The sequence below is a fragment of the Solanum tuberosum genome, unplaced genomic scaffold, assembly GCF_000226075.1.
Source record: "Solanum tuberosum cultivar DM 1-3 516 R44 unplaced genomic scaffold, SolTub_3.0 scf00377, whole genome shotgun sequence".
Taxonomy (NCBI): domain Eukaryota; kingdom Viridiplantae; phylum Streptophyta; class Magnoliopsida; order Solanales; family Solanaceae; genus Solanum; species Solanum tuberosum.
In genome coordinates this window covers 15,307-33,567 of record NW_006239302.1, presented here as the reverse complement: position 1 = coordinate 33,567, position 18,261 = coordinate 15,307, and the positions used below count along the sequence as shown (strand labels likewise).

At 34.9% G+C, this 18,261-nt stretch overlaps 2 protein-coding genes across 2 annotated transcripts; one reads left to right on the top strand and one right to left on the bottom strand.

Annotated features, from left to right (window-relative positions):
• Nucleotides 1–1,666: 1,666 nt before the first annotated feature.
• LOC102600757 (probable sphingolipid transporter spinster homolog 2) lies at nt 1,667–12,370 on the top strand. Its single transcript, XM_006361918.2, has 16 exons — nt 1,667–2,064; nt 2,734–2,865; nt 3,178–3,279; nt 4,665–4,769; nt 5,164–5,239; nt 7,570–7,644; nt 7,740–7,842; nt 7,913–7,975; nt 8,703–8,757; nt 8,909–9,006; nt 9,191–9,267; nt 9,692–9,805; nt 10,128–10,247; nt 10,624–10,752; nt 11,780–11,858; nt 11,990–12,370. Exons 1-16 carry the CDS (start codon nt 1,907–1,909, stop codon nt 12,124–12,126), a joined length of 1,623 nt encoding a protein of 540 aa, XP_006361980.1. The 5' UTR covers nt 1,667–1,906; the 3' UTR covers nt 12,127–12,370.
• Nucleotides 12,371–12,808: 438 nt separating this feature from the next.
• Nucleotides 12,809–17,164, bottom strand: LOC102600433 (soluble inorganic pyrophosphatase 6, chloroplastic-like). Its single transcript, XM_006361917.2, has 6 exons — nt 16,774–17,164; nt 16,196–16,356; nt 15,745–15,845; nt 15,430–15,611; nt 13,604–13,702; nt 12,809–13,153 (listed from the first exon to the last, which is right to left on the bottom strand). The coding sequence occupies exons 1-6, from the start codon at nt 17,008–17,010 to the stop codon at nt 13,061–13,063; spliced, it is 873 nt and encodes a 290-aa protein (XP_006361979.1). The 5' UTR covers nt 17,011–17,164; the 3' UTR covers nt 12,809–13,060.
• Nucleotides 17,165–18,261: the final 1,097 nt, after the last annotated feature.

Below are 18,261 nucleotides of genomic sequence, written 5' to 3'. Positions count from 1 at the left end.
CATTGCGACGTGAATATTCCTGCATTTTGACAAATACACGGAGTGCACATTGATACAGACAAACAGAAAATGAGGAATCTTGGACGTGAATTATTAGGAGATATCTCACGTCTGTCTGAATTACTATTAGAAGTGCTTCAATTAACTGCACAATTTGAATTTTGAGACTAACAGTTTTAGTTTTACCGCAAATTTGGACATGAAATCTTCAAGTTTTTTAAAATAAAATTTATATATTTGAAAATTGCATTAAAAAATACTCCACTATTTATAAGTTTCAATAATTGACAATTAAAAAGAATATTTGAAAAAGTTATCAAAATAGATTTGTTTGAATCTTGAAATTCGAAAGTATTGCTTAAATTAAAACGAGAGAGTAGCTATATACTTTCTCTATTCCATATTAACTGAAATTTTGAGATTTTTTTCATTGTTCAATATATCGAATTGTTCAAATTCAAGATAGATGTTTGATTTATTTTTTATATATATTTATTCTTTCTTTTAATAAAGTTTAATATTTTTCTATGAGATAAATTGTACTGCTTACAAATTTATATTTATGATTTTTACAAAGAATAATAATAAAAAATATAATTTAAATCAGTTCTTAAATATTTTTATTAATAAGTATACATTGTCTCACAAATTTAATTAATATAAAATAGAAGTATATAGCGCAAATAATGCAAACCTTCCATTTTTGTGGCGGGAAAAAGTAGTTGCAAAAATAGTTGGGCAAAAAACGAGGAGAAAAAAACAAAAATGGTACCCTTACATTTGAGAATAGGTTAAAATTCAAAAGTAGTCTTTAGTCTTTAAATATACATTTTAAACAATTTATTTCATACAGGGACTAGTAAAAAAAACGTTATATCTTAAAATATCAATGAAAATAAGATAGTAGAAAAAATTTATCTCCTAATTTATATTCAAAAATGAATAAAAAGAAATATAACAAATAATTTGAGACAAAAGAAATAATCTAATTTTTAATGACATATGACGTAGCACTATTGTCTGGTAAAACATAGTAATATTTTCTTGAAAAAATAAGTAACTCTCTCACATTTAAAAAAATATATTTAACAGGTTAGAAAAGAAATTATTTTCTAAAAATATATAAAATGACAAATTAACAAACTTTTGTAATGGGATCATAAGATAAAATAGAGGAAGTAATCTTAGAGAATAGTTCATGTGATGAATAAAAGAATTAATTAAGATTCTGCACATGTGTGACAACTATTATTAAAGCATGCAAATGGATTAACATAGTTAAAGAGGTAGAATTCAAAGTGTTCTCGAATCTCATCCACGAAGAGTTAAGATTTCCCATCAGAGTTTTAACTCAACTCATTTGATACAAATTTTAAGAGATAATTAATTCTGAGATCAATTTTTATAATTTATTTTTAAATTAATTATTTTTAAATAACTTATTTTCTAACCAAAGAGTTTTTTATTATATTATATTATTTCAACTTTTGTAAGCTATAAAACATAAGAAAAAATTTACTCCACTCGTGATTTATAGTTATATAATATTTTTAATAAAAAGTTTGATTAGAGTTTAGAATTCTTCGATAATATTTTTTTAAGTTTTAAATACAAATTGCGCGTTTTTATTTGTATGAATAATGAGAGATAAGTAGGAATCTGCAGAATATCCAGTGAGGCTCTCCTGATTTTTAGTTACCATGTATTTGTGAACTACAAACACAAGATTTATTCTCCAATATTATAAAGTTAAAGAAATACAGCAAAAAAGTTTAACTCCATTATTGAGCCAAAAGAAAAGGTTAAAAATCAAGAAAACAAAGGCTTTGGGGAGGGAAGGAAGGAAAACAGTTTCCTTCCAGTCAAAGAAATAATATCTTATAGATTGTTTATTTATTTTCTTTAAATGGGGAAACAAGAACCAGACCCAAAGTCTTTGGATGATTCAAATTCAACACATAAACCTGACACATCAACTGTTGATGTGCCTGTAGCTACGAATATGGCAATACCTTCAATTCCATCGTCATTGCTTCCTCAACCTTCTTGGTTTACTGCCAAAAGGTAACTTTTTCCTTAACCCATTTGCGTGTTAAAGATGAATTTTGTGTTTTTACCAACTGGGTTTCCAAGATTTTTGAATTTCAATGTTTTTACCAACTGGGTTTCCAAGATTTCTAAATTTCAATGTTTCTTGGAATTGCAATTATAAGGTTTGATTCGCTTTTCTTGGACATTATAATCGATGAAATTGGTTATGTCTTCTAGTCATCAAGAAACAAAATTCAAGAATGATTTGCGCTGACTTTCTTGATGTAGTTACCTAATGGGATCTCCTAATTGAATTAATATTCTATATGGAATTACTGAGCTTTGCACGGAAGGTTTCTATTCCAATTCTGTTATATTTGGTATCTTATGCTTCTTGAAGTTGTCAATTTTTTATGCATTCTTGAGATTTTGTTTTCTGTAGTGTTTTTTTCACCTGATATGTTAAATCAAACTGCCAACCCCCAAATCCACACAATTGTGACCCTTTTCCCACTTTGCTCCTTTGCGACTCGAAACCCCCAAAATAAAATCTTGGTAGAAACTCGAAACCCCCAATATCTTGGTAGAAGGTAAGAGGTTCTGTCTACTAGGATATCCTGCACTTGTAAGTTGTAACCTTTATTGTTATTTTTTACTTCACCCACACTATTTGCCTCTAATGTGTCTGCTATAAATTATCAGGTTGCTTGCGGTATTCTGTGTGATCAACTTAATAAATTACGTGGATCGTGGAACTATTGCGAGCAATGGTGTTAATGGAAACCGTCGAACTTGTACGAAAGATGGTACATGTTCTTCTGGCAGCGGAATTCAGTGAGTATTCTTTTGAAATTTGCTCTATAGCCTGCTCAACTCTGAAGTGATTGATTAAAGGGAAAAAGATTTGGTTTTCGAGGCTCCACCCTAAGTTTTCTTCCTTGCTTATGTTTGATAATTATTCTCTCTGTTCTTCATTTTCTTGTTGATTTACTAATGCTTATTATTGAGAATTACAATTGTTTCCAGGATAATGTACGTTTATAATGAATTTTCCTCTCCAAATTTAGTAATGGAACTATTTTTTAATTACACATCATCATAATGTGTGCTTAGTCTTATCATGAGCTTGTTTCTGTTTGTTTGCAGGGGTGAATTTAATTTGAGTAATTTTCAGGATGGGGTCATATCATCTGCTTTCATGGTTGGGCTTCTGGTGGCATCTCCAATATTTGCCTCCTTCGCCAAGAGGTAAATCCCAGTATATTACAGGCTTTTGATATCTTGTTGCAGATATATTTCAGACTTAAGAACATTAACTTTGGGAAGTTTATTTGCTGGCGCCTGAGAGAAGTAGGATTTAACAATTGAAACCATCTTTATATGATTTGAGAAAGTGGAAGATTTCATTCATGTTACCTATTAGTTTGACTCTTAATCCTTTTCACCATATGCCAAATGATTTGACCCTTACCACAGGTGAAAACATTTTCTGAAGACTTAATATAGTATGCAACTTTTCATGCACATGATAGTTGTAAGATTTAGGAATGAAGTTATGACAATATGATGGAAGTGATGTTGAGATGGTTCAAACATGTAAAGATTAGGTGCGGCAGTACACCAGTAAGAAGGTGCGAGAGGTTGGTTATAGAAGGTTTTAGTTGGGGTAGAGGAGGTAGAAGTAGACCGAAGAGGAACGGGAGGAGTTGATTAGACCAGACATGACACATCTTCAACTTACTATGGACATGGCCCTAGATTGGAAGGTTTGGAGATCGAGGATAAGGGTAGAAGGGTAGTAGATAGCCAAGTGTTGTCATACTTTTATGTGTGAGAGGCCCCCTGCCTCTTCTCATCTTGTCCTTATTTAGTAGTATTAGTTAGTATTCACTTAGCATCTTTTTCTTCAATTTTCACTACTAGGTTGCCGTACCTATTGCTTCATCTGCTCTATTTATCTTGCTATTTTGTTGCCTTTATTTCTTCTTCAGTCCTGCTTTGATTATACTTATTTTGAGCCAAGTTTTTATCGAATACAACCTCTCTAACCCCACCTACAAAGGTAGGGGTAATGTCTCTACATCCTACCTTCTCCAGACCCCACTTTTGGGACTACATTGGGTATGTTGTTGTTGTTTATTTGCAAGTGTAAGATGTACTGTCAATATGTTGGAAGAAATTTTGACTCTATTCTCATGAATTACTTGTTGGTAAAAGATAGCAAAGCCTTTGTAAATGTAACAAAAACCATGTTAAAATCCCTATTAGAGGGTTGGGCCCTACCAAATTTTCTTTCCATTTAACTTCTTTGCTGTAGTACATGAATCTAATTAGAGCAGACCATTGAACTCACAAGTTTAGTCAAGAGCAAATCACACTACATCCTAAAAAAGAATCCTCTTTTCCTTCTATATTTGGCATACCTGAAGATGCATTTCTTTCTATGGCTGTCAGAGTTGAAGTAGAACTGTCTTATTTTCAGTTTGCAACTTTGTCATATAATTTGCTTAGGAATAGTATCAGACAGAGTTTAACTAGGGAAAGGAAAAATACGCAAATTGTATGCATATTCTTGCTTCTTTAGTTCAATCAATTGCTTGAGTTTCTTACCCATGTGTTTGTTAACTCTGCAGGGTCAATCCGTTTAGACTTATTGGAGTTGGACTGACAGTGTGGACAATAGCTATTGTTGGTTGTGGTTTCTCAATTAATTTCTGGTTCATTGCAACATGCAGAATGTAAGTCTAACCATATTACTCTTCACAAGCTGTCAAACTGGGCTAACTTATTACACATAGATGGCCTAATTAGTTTAATAGAGATGTCTTTATTATTGTCTTTAGCAAGCTAGTCTTTGATATGTCCTGGGGAAGATTACAAAAGGATAACCTTGTTATAGGTTGTTAGCTTCAATCCTTGCTTAGCTAGTATATTTGCTACGTAGTTATCCTGCCTGAAGTTATGTTCAACTAGTGGATTCTGCAAAGTCTTTAACAGTGATTTGCATTCAAGGTTAATAGATTCATAAGGGGAAAGAAAATTGTGTGTGTGTGTTGGGGGTGGGGGGGGGGGGGGGGGGGGTTGAAGGGGGAAAGCGTATCTTCGTTTACATTAATATCTTTTCTTTTCCAGGCTGGTGGGTGTTGGTGAGGCATCTTTCATAAGCCTTGCTGCTCCTTTTATTGATGATAACGCGCCTGTTGCTCAGGTTTGTTGTTTTAACATTTATGTTTTTTTGTGACTGATAATTTCCAATAGAGGTCGCATTTAATACTACTGCTAATATGATGGTTGTTCTTCTATACTTCTATCCCATTTCATTCTCTGCTGATTACACCGCAATGTGTAAGTACTGAGATCTTTCTTTTCAATATCTGTGCTTAATCAACTTCCTGAGGGCCCAACTAAGCTATTATAACAGTATTCTAGGAAGTCATATATTTTATAATACCATCTTGGTACTTTATTAATAAAACTTGACCTTATAAAAAAAGCAACCTTTGTAGTACACTTGCTGAAAGCTCATGGAATAGTGGAAGCAAACAAATATGCGAAGCTCGCTCGCTATGAAAGAAAAAATAATAGGTAGAATTTGAATTACACATTAGAAAAACACAAATTCAAATATTTAACCTAACTTGAATCCTAGTTATCACTGATGATCATTCAAACCCAAAGACAATAACGGTTAAATCAAAGGAAGAATCAGATAAAGAATATAATTAGATTCAGTCGCAAACAGATTTGTAAGAACCTATTAATTAATATTCCAAACAAGATTCAATAGAAAGAAAGATAGATAAAATCAACCCAGAGAACTAAAAGAAACAAGAGGGAGAACAAAATGAACTCATACAAAAAATTCTACCCTAAAGATTCAAGCTCAATTTAAAGAATAAGATCAATTGGAATAATATGGCCGTTATTACTGGACTTGTTGAAGAGATTAAATATAATCAAGGTATATCTTTTTTATCAGAGGTTGAATCGATCATCAGAAGAAGAATTAGGCCAAAAATTAGGATACAATCTCTACGCTTAGAGTGCTATTCTTTTCTAAAAAAAAAAGTCTTAACTAATGTAATGATGTAATTCCATGCAAATATGGCTATCCGGTGAATATGAGGTCCCATTCACTATTCATGGTCAGGCAAAAAGGGACCACTAGCCTAGAGAATATGCCCTGAGTTCACCAGCGTTCCCGAAGATGAAGGGGAAGAAAGGGATCCTAGAGACAGAGTTAACCGGAGGAGGCCTGAAATGAAACCGGAAGGGAAGCCACAGGAGTAGGAGTGGCGAGAAAGTGAAAGAGGAAAGGTTAGTGATGACAGCATAGGACACAAAAAGTTCCTTCTCTCTCTTTTGAATCCCAGGGATTGCCTCTCAATATCTACGCCTAGAAAGCGTCAAAATTAGGCTAAGCCCTTCAAAATTAGACTTCTCCAAAGGTAAAAACTAACTCAAAATAAGTCTAGGGTTCTAATTATAGTTCCTTTGAAAGTGTGCAAACATAGCTCACCCCCAAATAATTAAAAATCTCACCAGACTTGTGAGGCCATGGAACAGAAAACCCCTTAATGCCACGGCTTTAATTTTCAGGCCACGACCTCAACTTTGAGACATCAATCTTGCATCTCCTGCCTTTTGAGGACATGGTTTCAAGCTTGCAGCCACAATTTTAATCTCATTTTTTCCAAGTTGGCTCCATATTCTCTTCCAATACTGACGTCACAAGCACATATACATATTTATGAGGCAAGCCATTTTGGCTCTCCTCACGAACTTGCGTTTGATCGCTCCTTTGAATGTTATAAAAAGGCTATTATTGTTAGAATGGGCTTTGGATGTTATCACTTGTGGTGTTAAGACAACAAACGATGTTATTAGTGAGTCAACTCTTTTCTCTCAGATGCTGGAATATTACCCATATTACCTGGGGTCCATGAATCACTAGATTCCCCGATAAAGGAGATATTACCTAGTCCATGAATCACTAGATTCCCTGATAAAGGGGCGATTTCAATTCCCCTTAAAATTTAAGTTAATGACTTAGGCTTGATAAAACTATATCCCTGCTGTGCTTAAAGCAACTTCTGAGGTCATTCTTTAAATTGTTTGACCCACTGAACTTATCAAGTTACTTTATTGAGATGGCTTCTTTGGCTTTTAGACTATTGTGTTTTCTAGTGTTAGAGAACTTAAATTGCTGAATATTGAGATGAAACTGCTTCAAATGGAGTGAATTGGATAATGAGGATTCATATATCCAACTCTGATTAGCTCAGGATTGAAGCTTAGTTTTTTGTTGTTGTCTGACTGTTTGGAAATAAGTATGACTAGGCTTTATGCAGGTCTTCATTTTAAAAAAAATTCAAGTGAACACTGATTCCAATTCACCATTGAACATCAAACTGAAAATCTTTTGTGCAATCACTTGTTTTTTGCATGCTTCTTCAACTTCATTGCTGCTTGGGTATATCTCTTGATGCTTTTGCATATGGTATATTTTTTGAATGCTAATTCTCTTCTTTTATCCAGAAAACAGCATGGCTGGGAATATTTTACATGTGTATACCAACTGGGGTAGCATTTGGCTATGTATATGGTGGACTGGTAATCTCACTCTTCAGCGGTCAAGTTGAATGTTCTCTTGTGGAATGTGATTCGTTGTTCATACTAATTTTTACTAATGTTCCTCACTTTGATAGGTTGGCAATAATCTTAGCTGGCGTTGGGCATTTTGGATAGAGGCATTACTAATGCTTCCCTTTGCAGTTTTAGGTTTATTTATGAAACCATTGCAATTAAAAGGTAACAGTAAATTAGTCTTTTGGTCTTATCCTGTATGCATTTTCTGATATTTCTTTGAATGTTTATACAGGATTCTCTCACACCGGATCAAAAAAACCATTAACTTCTCCTCTGACTGCTTGCCCAGAAGAAGGTAGTGCCTATTATCATACAAATGTCTATTTCACTTTGTCTACTTAGGCAACAGAGAAGTGTGATTCTTGTCCTAACTTTGATCATTTTTGCTCAGCATGACCTACCTTCTCTGGCATTTTGTTGTTGGAAGTTTCTCTGTGCTCAACTTAGTTACTTTGTGAACAAAAATAGTGTTGGAAAGAATCTTTATTTTGAAAGAAAAATATTAAATTGTTATAGTTGAATGGATAAAAGAACTAGGGGCTTAGTGGAACTCCTCAATTGCTAAACTGGAAAGCTTCTCTCTAGGTTTCTTTACTTAGAGTTTGTCCATGATTATCTTTTGTAGTAATTAAAGGAGTATAGGATAGTCCAAAAATAAATAAATGTGTGCCAGCTTGCAGTTCTTCCATTTGTATCAGCTTGATAACATTCTTTGTATGGCTTGATATAAATATACTACTTAGTAATATAAGTTGAATTGGTTGGAAAGTAGGTTAGGTGCTTCGTTGACAAACAGTTGTGTGGAGCAATTAAAATAAAGATCTACTCTTGATCCTTTTCATTTACTTCCACCAGATACAAAGATACTTGAAGTGAAAGAACAATAAGCGATAGCTTTGTATCTGTGAACTTGATCAGTGTTTCTTAGCTTTTCCCCCCTTTAGGTGTTCTGTATGCACTTAACTTGTCGTGGTTTTCTCGATTGAACCATTATTTGACCCCAACTCTTGTCATTAATGCAGCTGTTTTGAATTGTAGCAATGGTTTGTCATCAACACGGGAAGATCCCAAGGATGGGTAAGGAATCTTCATAAAACTTGTGATGTTTTTGATGGTCTTAAGACGGCCAAAATCTATCACCCATCCGGCAAACATGATTAAGTATGAGCAATATGTCTTCTGCTTTCACTCAGTTGACTTCTTTCTTGCTTTGTTCTCCTTTCTACAGCTCGAAAGGTGCTCCTAGCAATTTGAATGAGTTGGCAAGATTTTGGAAGGATCTGAAAATGCTTCATCTTGAAAAGACTTATGTCATCAATGTCCTAGGTATTTTATTAACTTTTGTTACCTTCAATTTTTTCATGCTACCTCTTCTTTGGATCCCAATATTGGAACATGTTGATGAACCTTTTCTGGATGTCTTTCCTAAAATAAAGAGATCTCACTTATTCTTTAAACTTTTTATGCAAGTTTCTCCACTCTGATTCTCAACTTGAGTGGTTTCTTGCAGGATACATAGCATATAATTTTGTAATTGGTGCATATTCCTATTGGGGACCCAAGGCTGGTTATTACATATACCATATGGTAAGCTCTCAGATCCACTATCCCGCTTCACAACTATTCTCAAGGGTTAAGTTTATGCTTGCATGATTCTGTTAATTTTACTCTTTCACTGTCCTTGGTTACACATTTTGGAAGTTGCTTTGTACAAGTGAGCAATAACATTCCTTTTGAGCCAAGGGCTATTGGAAATGGCCTCTCTACCCCACAAAGGCAGGGGTCAGGTCTGTGTACATCCTACCCTCCCCACACCCCACTCGTGGGATTACGCTGGGTATGTTGTTGTTTCTATGTACCAGTGAAATGAGCTCAATTTGATCATGCCGCATCCGCTGACATTCTTTTGGTTTGCATCATCTGGTTATGCTGCTCAGCTTTACGTGAACCAATCAAATACCACAATAGCATTAAGTACATGTTAGCTGATCTGTAATTGGTGTTTCTGCAGAAAAATGCAGACATGATGTTTGGAGGTATTACTGTTATATCTGGAATATTCGGAACCTTGGCCGGAGGCTTTGTTTTGGATCGAATGACGTCCACAATATCCAATGCCTTTAAGGTGGGGTACTTTGTTCCTAAGATTCTGTTTAATCTCTAGAAATATTTCTCATTTAATCCAGTGTCCAATGTGAAGATCATTCATTCTTTGCTAAATATAAAACAAACAAGACTTTCTCAATCTGGGTTAAAATTATCCAAGAACTGATTCTTTTGACTTGTACAACTCTTGCTCCCTGTTTCAATTTTCTCAAATTCGCAGTTTTTAGAAGGATGATCTATGATGTTCATTTTTTATGTTAATGACATATCTTCTCTTCTGGTGTTTTCATTTGAATCCTTCAAAACCCTGCTGCTAATGATGTCACTATTTTGTACTGCAGCTTCTCTCAGTGGCAACATTTCTTGGAGCAATATTTTGCTTTGCTGCCTTTTGTTTTAAGAGTTTATATGCTTTCATCCCTCTTTTTGCAATAGGAGAACTGCTTGTATTTGCAACACAGGTAATTCTATTAATCTAATCCAGTACTCTTTATTGTAAATTTGTCTACTTCTTTGTACACTAGTTCAATGGAGTTAACGTTTGGAAATGCTTTCTGCAAAATGTTTTTTCCCTAATTTCCTCGGTTCCTTTACTTTATATTATACATAAATGTGATGAAGTGTGTCATTTTTTTAGGCAAAAAAACGTTATTTAACTACCAAAATTGTTTGGATGACTGATCTTATCCCCCATACATCCTTTTTTTCCATTCTCTTGAAGTTCTCAAAAGAGTAATTGGCTTTCACTTAGTTAAGATGTATAATTAGTTGTATTTTAGGGTTGATACTGTTTGTTTCGAGCTTTACTTCATCTTACATTAAAGCATCTGACTGCAGGGCCCTGTAAACTATGTCTGTCTCCATTCCGTCAATCCAGGTTTGAGACCACTGGCTATGGCGATGTCTACTGTTTCAATTCACATATTTGGTGATGTGCCTTCCTCTCCTCTTGTGGGGGTTGTCCAGGTTTGAGCTTGCTTGTTGATCTTGTTTTGCAACTTATATTTCTCTCTTTCAAGAGTTCTTTTTTCCGCTTCAAAAGATACAGACACATTTTATATGAGCTTTGCTAATGTTATACATGGCTTTAATAGGTTAGCGTTGTCCACATTTTTTATTTTTCTTAATGTTCCTAACCTCATCATTCAGATCCTCTGTTTTGTTCCCTTTTTCTGGCTATTCCTCTCAATTTGATTCTTGAGCATACTCTTCTCTATTTCTTTCTCTGGCAAACTCCTTCCCATTCCTTTCTCCGACTAACCCCTCACCCACCCCAAAACCCCTTTTTGTTTTTTCCCTTTTCTCTTGTATATACACACATTGAAAGCAAGCCTTACTATTTGTTGTGGTGTGCCGGCTATCTGCAGTATTGTCACTGAAGTTTTACACCTTCCTGCGGGCGGAGGATATTCGTACCCCCGACGGCAGAGAACAGTGAAGCTTCATTCAGCCCGCTTTCATTGTTTATCGAACATTCTAGTTTTGAAGTTCTGTGAGAACATAATATTTTGTAGAGGGAAGAGGCCTAGTGATTGTTCCCAATGTGCTGTTTCGAATCATCAGTTGGTGGTTGCCTCTTTGGCAGATAATGAATAACGATGGAAATAAGGAAAAAGAGAATATGCTTTTGTTCCCTCTTCTCATAGCAGTGAATAAAATACCATACAATCTGAAATATGGTGGCTTTGATAAAAAGGGAACCATGTTTTACAAGTGCAAGATTGTTCTCTTTCTCCCCTGATAGTCTTCTTTTCTCCTCCAATAGTCACAAGAATGTGGAAGTGCAAGCTGCTTTTGTATGAACAGAAAATCTGTAGTTGAACTTATAGTTCCTTGTCAAAAATAAATATTCAGTTCAACTTATAGTACATGAAAGACATGAAGCCTGTAGTATGGGTGTAGCAGTAGTAAAAGTTATAATTGTAACTATGTCGTTCATTTTATGGTTCTGGATAACATTGATCAATATGCTCCTATGTCTTCTCTTGTACAGGATCGCATTAACAATTGGAGGGTCACTGCTTTGATGTTGACATCAGTTCTATTTATAGCGGCTGGAATATGGTTTATAGGTATATTGTACTCTCATTGAACGCCTCAGAATCCAAATCTTTATCCTTGAAATGAGTCCTACTTGATGTCATTGGCAATACATTTAGGGTGGTTGTTGATGATATTTTTTAATGCACTTTTTTATGTGTAGGCATCTTTATTCACAGCGTTGATAGATCCAACGAAGATAGTGAGAATCAAATAAGTGATGCCGAGAGAGCAAGGTCACAACCATTGCTCAAGGAGAAAAGTAATGAACCAATTGAGGTCCCTGTTGAATCCTCCTAGTATTTGGTCGTGTAGCTACTGGACAAACGAAATGTAAATTCTTTGGTTCTTTTTCTCTTGATAATGGTTGTTTTTGGGCCCGGTTTTGCACGTACCTCGACTATTTCACCTTTGTACCTGCCACCTCCCATTGGCACATGTACCATATAACTCTGTCCTCCGAGGCTTAATGTAAATTCTTTGATTCTTATCTTTGTGTAAATAATGTTGCAAATCCATCAAGAGAAGTAGTTGAATTTGTTCATATAGGTGAGAATCATCAAAAGTAACTTCAGCATTAAGGTTTGTATACCTCATATTTGACCACATTATATTGTATCTCATTTCTATACTTCTATTTTTTGCTTTGTTTTGTTAAAAATAAATTCCTTATATTAGTAGAGAAAAGGGGAATAGGATGACTTCTTATCGATTTTGTTCTTATCAGGTCCTAAATCAAAAGATTATTTAAATATCACAATTATCCCTACATAATTATATAAAAGCATTAACCACAATAAAACCTCTTCACGTACATTACATTTAAATAACTCTTTTAAATTTGATATTTAGATGGCATTAGCTCCTCAGAATTTTCATTGCCTAATAAGATTATTGATAAAACATTGCAAGAAGCTACACAACACTTAAATGGTTAGAATGGCTTAGCTAAAGGTAAACCAGTTCTAATTTTCAATTGATGCATTTGGAAAATGAAGATTAATTCATATATCAATACACCTGTTTTCGTTCTGGATAACTTACAAACGCTACTGGATGAACAAAATTATTGATGATAAAATGAAAAACAGTAGCTTATAACAACAAGTCGTCTTAAAAATATGAATTGGCTTCCACCTCAGAAGAAAGAGTACAATCATGGGGACAATTTCCATGTCCAGTTTAGGTTACAAGCAGGAAAACTAGCAGCGGCTTAAGCTCAATTAATCAGCATTTATACAAGTGAAAGCTCACCAGCAGCGATTGATCTCTTGACCAGCTTTGCCCAAGATTCATTGGTTTCCGTAATAATCTTAAGAGCGTAATCCTGATAGTGCAAGGTAAAACGATCATTAGCACGGTCATCCAGAGCAAGGGAGAACAGTAATACAAAGACTAAACCTCTTTATCACATAGAAGGAGACCTATAGAATGTTGTAAGGATTACTAGTTACCAATATAATTATTATACTTTGACATTGTGTGCTGCACTGAATCAAAAGCAATTGCAGGATCTTGCAGTTATATATGAAACCACTGAAGGAGAGGGTGGATTCATCTTATATAACACAATGGGCATGCAAATCAAGCAATTGCCATTGACAATTTTCTTTGGTGAAGAGCAATTGCCAATTTTCTAAACATTACTATCATGTCGGTTGGAAAATTTATGTTAGTTCTGTTTGAAAGTATGATGTTTCAAGAAACTAAGGGGAAATAGAAACAAGGATCTTCGAATAAATCACATTTAACCAAAAACTTCTATGAAAGCAATTACCTTGTTTGCTGGCTTGTTGCCAAGAGCAAACCTATTGGCAGGTTTTCCATCAGGTATCTTATAGTCTCTAAACCAGTCCCTGATTGCTGTGAGAGTGCCCTGAAAGATTCACAGAATTAATTCAAACAATATTGACAAGTTAACAGGAAATTAATAAGGAACTTGCCTAATAAAGAATCCACACACTGATTCAATTCACTACTACTGCTAGCAGAAAGGACGATAATAGAAAAATTGAATTGAAAAGGCTTAGCTCAGATGATTAGACTGAGATGCTGCGACCAAAAGACCAGAGTTTCAACCCACATCAGCATCATATTGTGGGCATTACTCAAAACACAGTTTCTCAAACAGGCTTGCTTCTCTAGAACTGTTAGCATTCAAGAGCATTTACTTCCTTCTAGAAATAGCAAGAAACTAAGGAACTTCATTCAGCAGGTTAAAGTGGACCACTAGTCTCTCTGTGGAATCACTGCTATGTTTTAGTACCATAATCAAGAACATTAAAACTTATCATTACATGTATACTGATATTAACAAGTAAGAATCTTAATCAGTAGCGATAAGATGTGCAAAACATTTGGAGTAGCGAAATTCCAGTACAGAGTTTATCTCGACAACATGTCAAACAGTTAGATTAGGGACAACACAGTTACTTCAAACAGGAAGGTGACTATCAGCAGTTAGAGGTATCATATAACCCACAATAATCTAAAGGAGGAGTTACTAGATGGGCATGATTTTTTTTTCATACAATGTGATAGCAAAGGTAACAAAATGAGACTAAAAAGAATATGGGAACTTGCATTATTTATACAAAAGTTTTTGTCTCCACGAAGCAAGTTATACCAATGTTACTATCTGGTTGAGGAAACAAAAGCAAGATTCACATATACATAGTATTTTGCATGCCTCTGCTATTTCTTAGTCAGTGAAACTAATAGTTAATAGGGAAGCCAATATCCTATAACGGCCGCTTCCACTCATTGGATCTTCGTGTCAGTGCTTACTGTCTCCCATTATCATCGCAACTTTAATGCTTTTCCATAGCTTTGCATAGATAACCTAGAATACTGCTAACTTTCTTTAACGCCTCTCAATCCAACAAAGTATGCAGCTATATTTCAAAAGATATCAAGATCACTCATTTTTTGCATATTATAGTCTTTCTGTTATTTCTATCGATGTTCCTAGGAAATGATCAAGACTTCAAGCTCTAGTTAGCTGGTTCTTTTTTTTTTTGAAATAGGTAACTTTGTATTCACACAAAAGAACTCATCAAAATCGATGAGGTGGGATTTACAAACCTCCAGGGGGTGCCATCATACTCAAAATCCAAAAAGACAACTTTCAAAAATTTACAATTGGCTAATAAACTCCACAAGGCTATCTACTTCCCCCACTAAATTTTGCTTACACCAAAAATACAAAAGACTAAGACATCTCATCTTGATCTCCTGTGAACTGCTAGCCTTTCCTTCATAACATCTCCCATTCCTTTCTTTCCATAGTGTCCACCATATGCAAGCAGGGATATTTTTCCACCAATCTTCTGGTTCTTATGATAAATTAACCAAACTCTTCATTAAAAAATGATAAAGTAACCGTAGAAGACTTTGCAAGACAAGTCTGAGGTAAGCTAACAGAAATTGAAAAGGAGATTCCAAGAAAATTATTTTTAACCGAAGAGGCATATCACAGCACAACAAAGAAAGCGAGAGATAGAGAAAGAGAGAGTGATGCATAAATGTGTTGCACAAGCATAAGCAGTGCGAGAGAAAGGAGAGTCAACAAAAGATAGCAGTTTCATTGCCCTTCAAACATACCGGAAAATGTTTTTCCACATCATCAACATCATTAACAAGTGAAGCTCTTGGATCATCTAGTGAAATAGCAACTATTTTCCAGTCAAGTTCTCCTTCATCAATCATTGCCAGAGCAGCTAAAGGTTTGACCTTCAGAACCTGGCCAATTTTACCTCGGCTTTCCCCAATCTCAACAACATCAACTACAAATGAGAAAAAAACATAGAGAGATTCAACTAATAAGACAATCTCTAACACCATTGTTTTTTCTATTCTTTTTGTTTTGATAGATGACCAGAAGAAAGTTGTTAACTATTTAGAACTATGCAACCATACCAGGGTCATTATCACCAAATGCCCCCTCAACTTCGGTGTTCGCAAAAGTAGGATCTTCCCATGTTTGAGGAAGCAATCCATAGTTCCAGTGAATATTATATCTGAGAGATGCATAAGAAATGCATAACATAAAAAAAAAAAAACAGACCTTAGAAACTAGACAACTCCAGGCAGCTATGACGACACATAATCAGTGATGTACAAATCTCATCAGTCTAAGATTGAGGAGCGAGTGCATCTGTCATTGCTAAACAAAAAGCATATGTAACAGACCTAAACGTATTGACCCACAGAAAACTGCAGTTAACTCATACAGACAATTGCTTGCAAATGACAATAGGTCAAAATCCCACGCCAACTAAAAGCGGAATGGGTAGGAAACCAAGAAGATAATTACGTCTGACAATGTAACATACTAAAAGAATGTTGAAAAGTGGCATAATAGGCTTACGGATAGTATCGAAGTTTCCCCTTCTTCGTGTCTTGTTTAATTGGAGTGTGTTGCTCATCTGTAGCAACTTCCATCTTTGCACTTGATTCTTTGGGGATCTCAACAACAAAATTGAAAACACCATCACCCAAATGTAGTGGTATGTCATGCCAAGGGGATATCTGCACATTACAAAGATACGATATAATATGTTGCAACTATTGTACCTAGACAAACCAAAAGCTCTGTTTTTTTCACTAAGTAAACGCTAACAAAGATGAATATGCTATTTATCCTCACAGTTATCAGTGGATTTTATCGTTGACTTCCCTTCTTTGGATCATTGCTAAACTACAGAATGTGGAAATGTTTCACTGAACAAATTTCATAAACAAATCTCGCAATTAGGCATTTCATCATTGTGTCAATCCATCAACGGATTACATCTCAATCCAAGCTACTAGAGGCCAGAGCTAAGTGATTCTCTGTAACTACTCCGCTCTATTCAGGCTCATTTCACAGAATAGTGAAATTTCCAGACTACAACATCCCGATAATGAAAATCCACTGTCAAGTAGAAGGTAGAGACAAGTATTTACCTTTTTGCCGGAATTGTCTGCAAAAAACACACGGTAATCTAGGGTTTCGGGCTGTCCTTCTTCTATAGTCTGAATCTGTGGATTGTAGATTGCACTGCACGTGAAAAGACGCCTCTTTTGCACCGGTCCGTTTCTGAAGCAAAGGCTGAAATTGTTGGGCCTTCGTAATGGACCTTTCGATAGGAGCGAAGCCGTTAAAGTGTTGCTGGTTGATACCATGACTCTTGCAGCCGCCATTGCTGTTTCGCTGGCAAGTGTTCAGTCCCAAAAGGCAAGAGATATAATTGGAGAAGAGAAAACAGTGAAAGTTGCTAGTGCTGTTGCTATCAGCCTATCACTGCCTAACATCAACCACAGTCCACATATATACAAATGGTATGGTCTGATTCGTTTGTTACAATACTCCTTTTTTTTTCGATAATGGAAATGACAATATTTATGACTATTACGTTTACTTGTTCAATTTTTATATAAATTTAAGTATTATATATATTCAAAGTTAGAGGGCATATATACAAACTAAATCAAGTATTGCTTCTTTACCTCTTTGTCTTTTGTATTTTTTTCCCCTCTTTTTGATGTGATATCTTTTATTTAAGTTTTTTTCTCATAATAAATAACTAGTCCTTTTTAATTTGGTATCAACTAGTAATATTTATGTTCTTCAATTTTGAATATGTATAAGTACACATTTAAGTAGACACACACATTGGCAGCATATGACAATTGTTTTGTGCACAACCAAAGTTTGAGCCAAACTGGGGTCGTTTGGTTGGGAACAAGTTATCCCAGAATAAGTTATCGTGGGGTTAGCTATCATGGGATAACTTATCTCACCACTATCATATAAATGGTGGGATAAGTAATTCCAAACATGGCAACCAAACAAACAACATACAAATATTTTATCTCACACTATTTTCTTATCCCATCACTATTATTTTTTATACCTCACACCAAACGACATAGTAAAAGCAGTTTTTAGCCAAAAATATAACACATGGTAAAATCGATACATCATATATCATATCATATATATATATATATAAAAGAGAACCTTAGGTCCGTCTACGTGGCGCCACTACAAACCAGAATTTCCTTTTTATTTATTTATTTCCAAAACTAGTCTTCCCCTTTCATGAAAAGTTGCGACTTCAATGAAGAGTTGCGACTTTTATGAAAAGTTGTGACTTTTAATGAAGAGTTGCGATTTTAATGAAGAGTTGTGACTTTTATGAAAGGTTGTGATCTTTCTAAAGGGTTACAACTTTTCCAAATAGTTGGAACCTTTCCGATAAGGTACAATAAATATTTGTTCACACTATCCTTTGTTATCTATAAATAGAGGGATTTCCTCTCATTTTAAAACAACGAAAATTATGAACCTCTCCTTCTTCTACTTCTTCCTCCTCTTCATGTTCTTCTTCTTCTTCTTCTTCTTCACAATTAAATATTTGTGTATTTTACTCCTGTTGAGTGGCTCATTGA

Bases quoted from the DNA above. Each gene is read 5' to 3' on its own strand.
- LOC102600433 (XM_006361917.2), bottom strand. From the start codon at position 17,010: ATGGCGGCTGCAAGAGTCATGGTATCAACCAGCAACACTTTAACGGCT. The intron at 16,357-16,773 runs GTAAATACTTGT...TGTAATGTGCAG, and splicing joins CAGACAATTCCGGCAAAAAG to ATATCCCCTTGGCATGACAT. The intron at 13,703-15,429 runs GTATGTTTGAAG...TGAATCTTTCAG, and splicing joins ATGTGGAAAAACATTTTCCG to GGCACTCTCACAGCAATCAG.
- LOC102600757 (XM_006361918.2), top strand. From the start codon at position 1,907: ATGGGGAAACAAGAACCAGACCCAAAGTCTTTGGATGATTCAAATTCA. The intron at 4,770-5,163 runs GTAAGTCTAACC...TTTCTTTTCCAG, and splicing joins TTCATTGCAACATGCAGAAT to GCTGGTGGGTGTTGGTGAGG. The intron at 9,268-9,691 runs GTAAGCTCTCAG...GTGTTTCTGCAG, and splicing joins GTTATTACATATACCATATG to AAAAATGCAGACATGATGTT.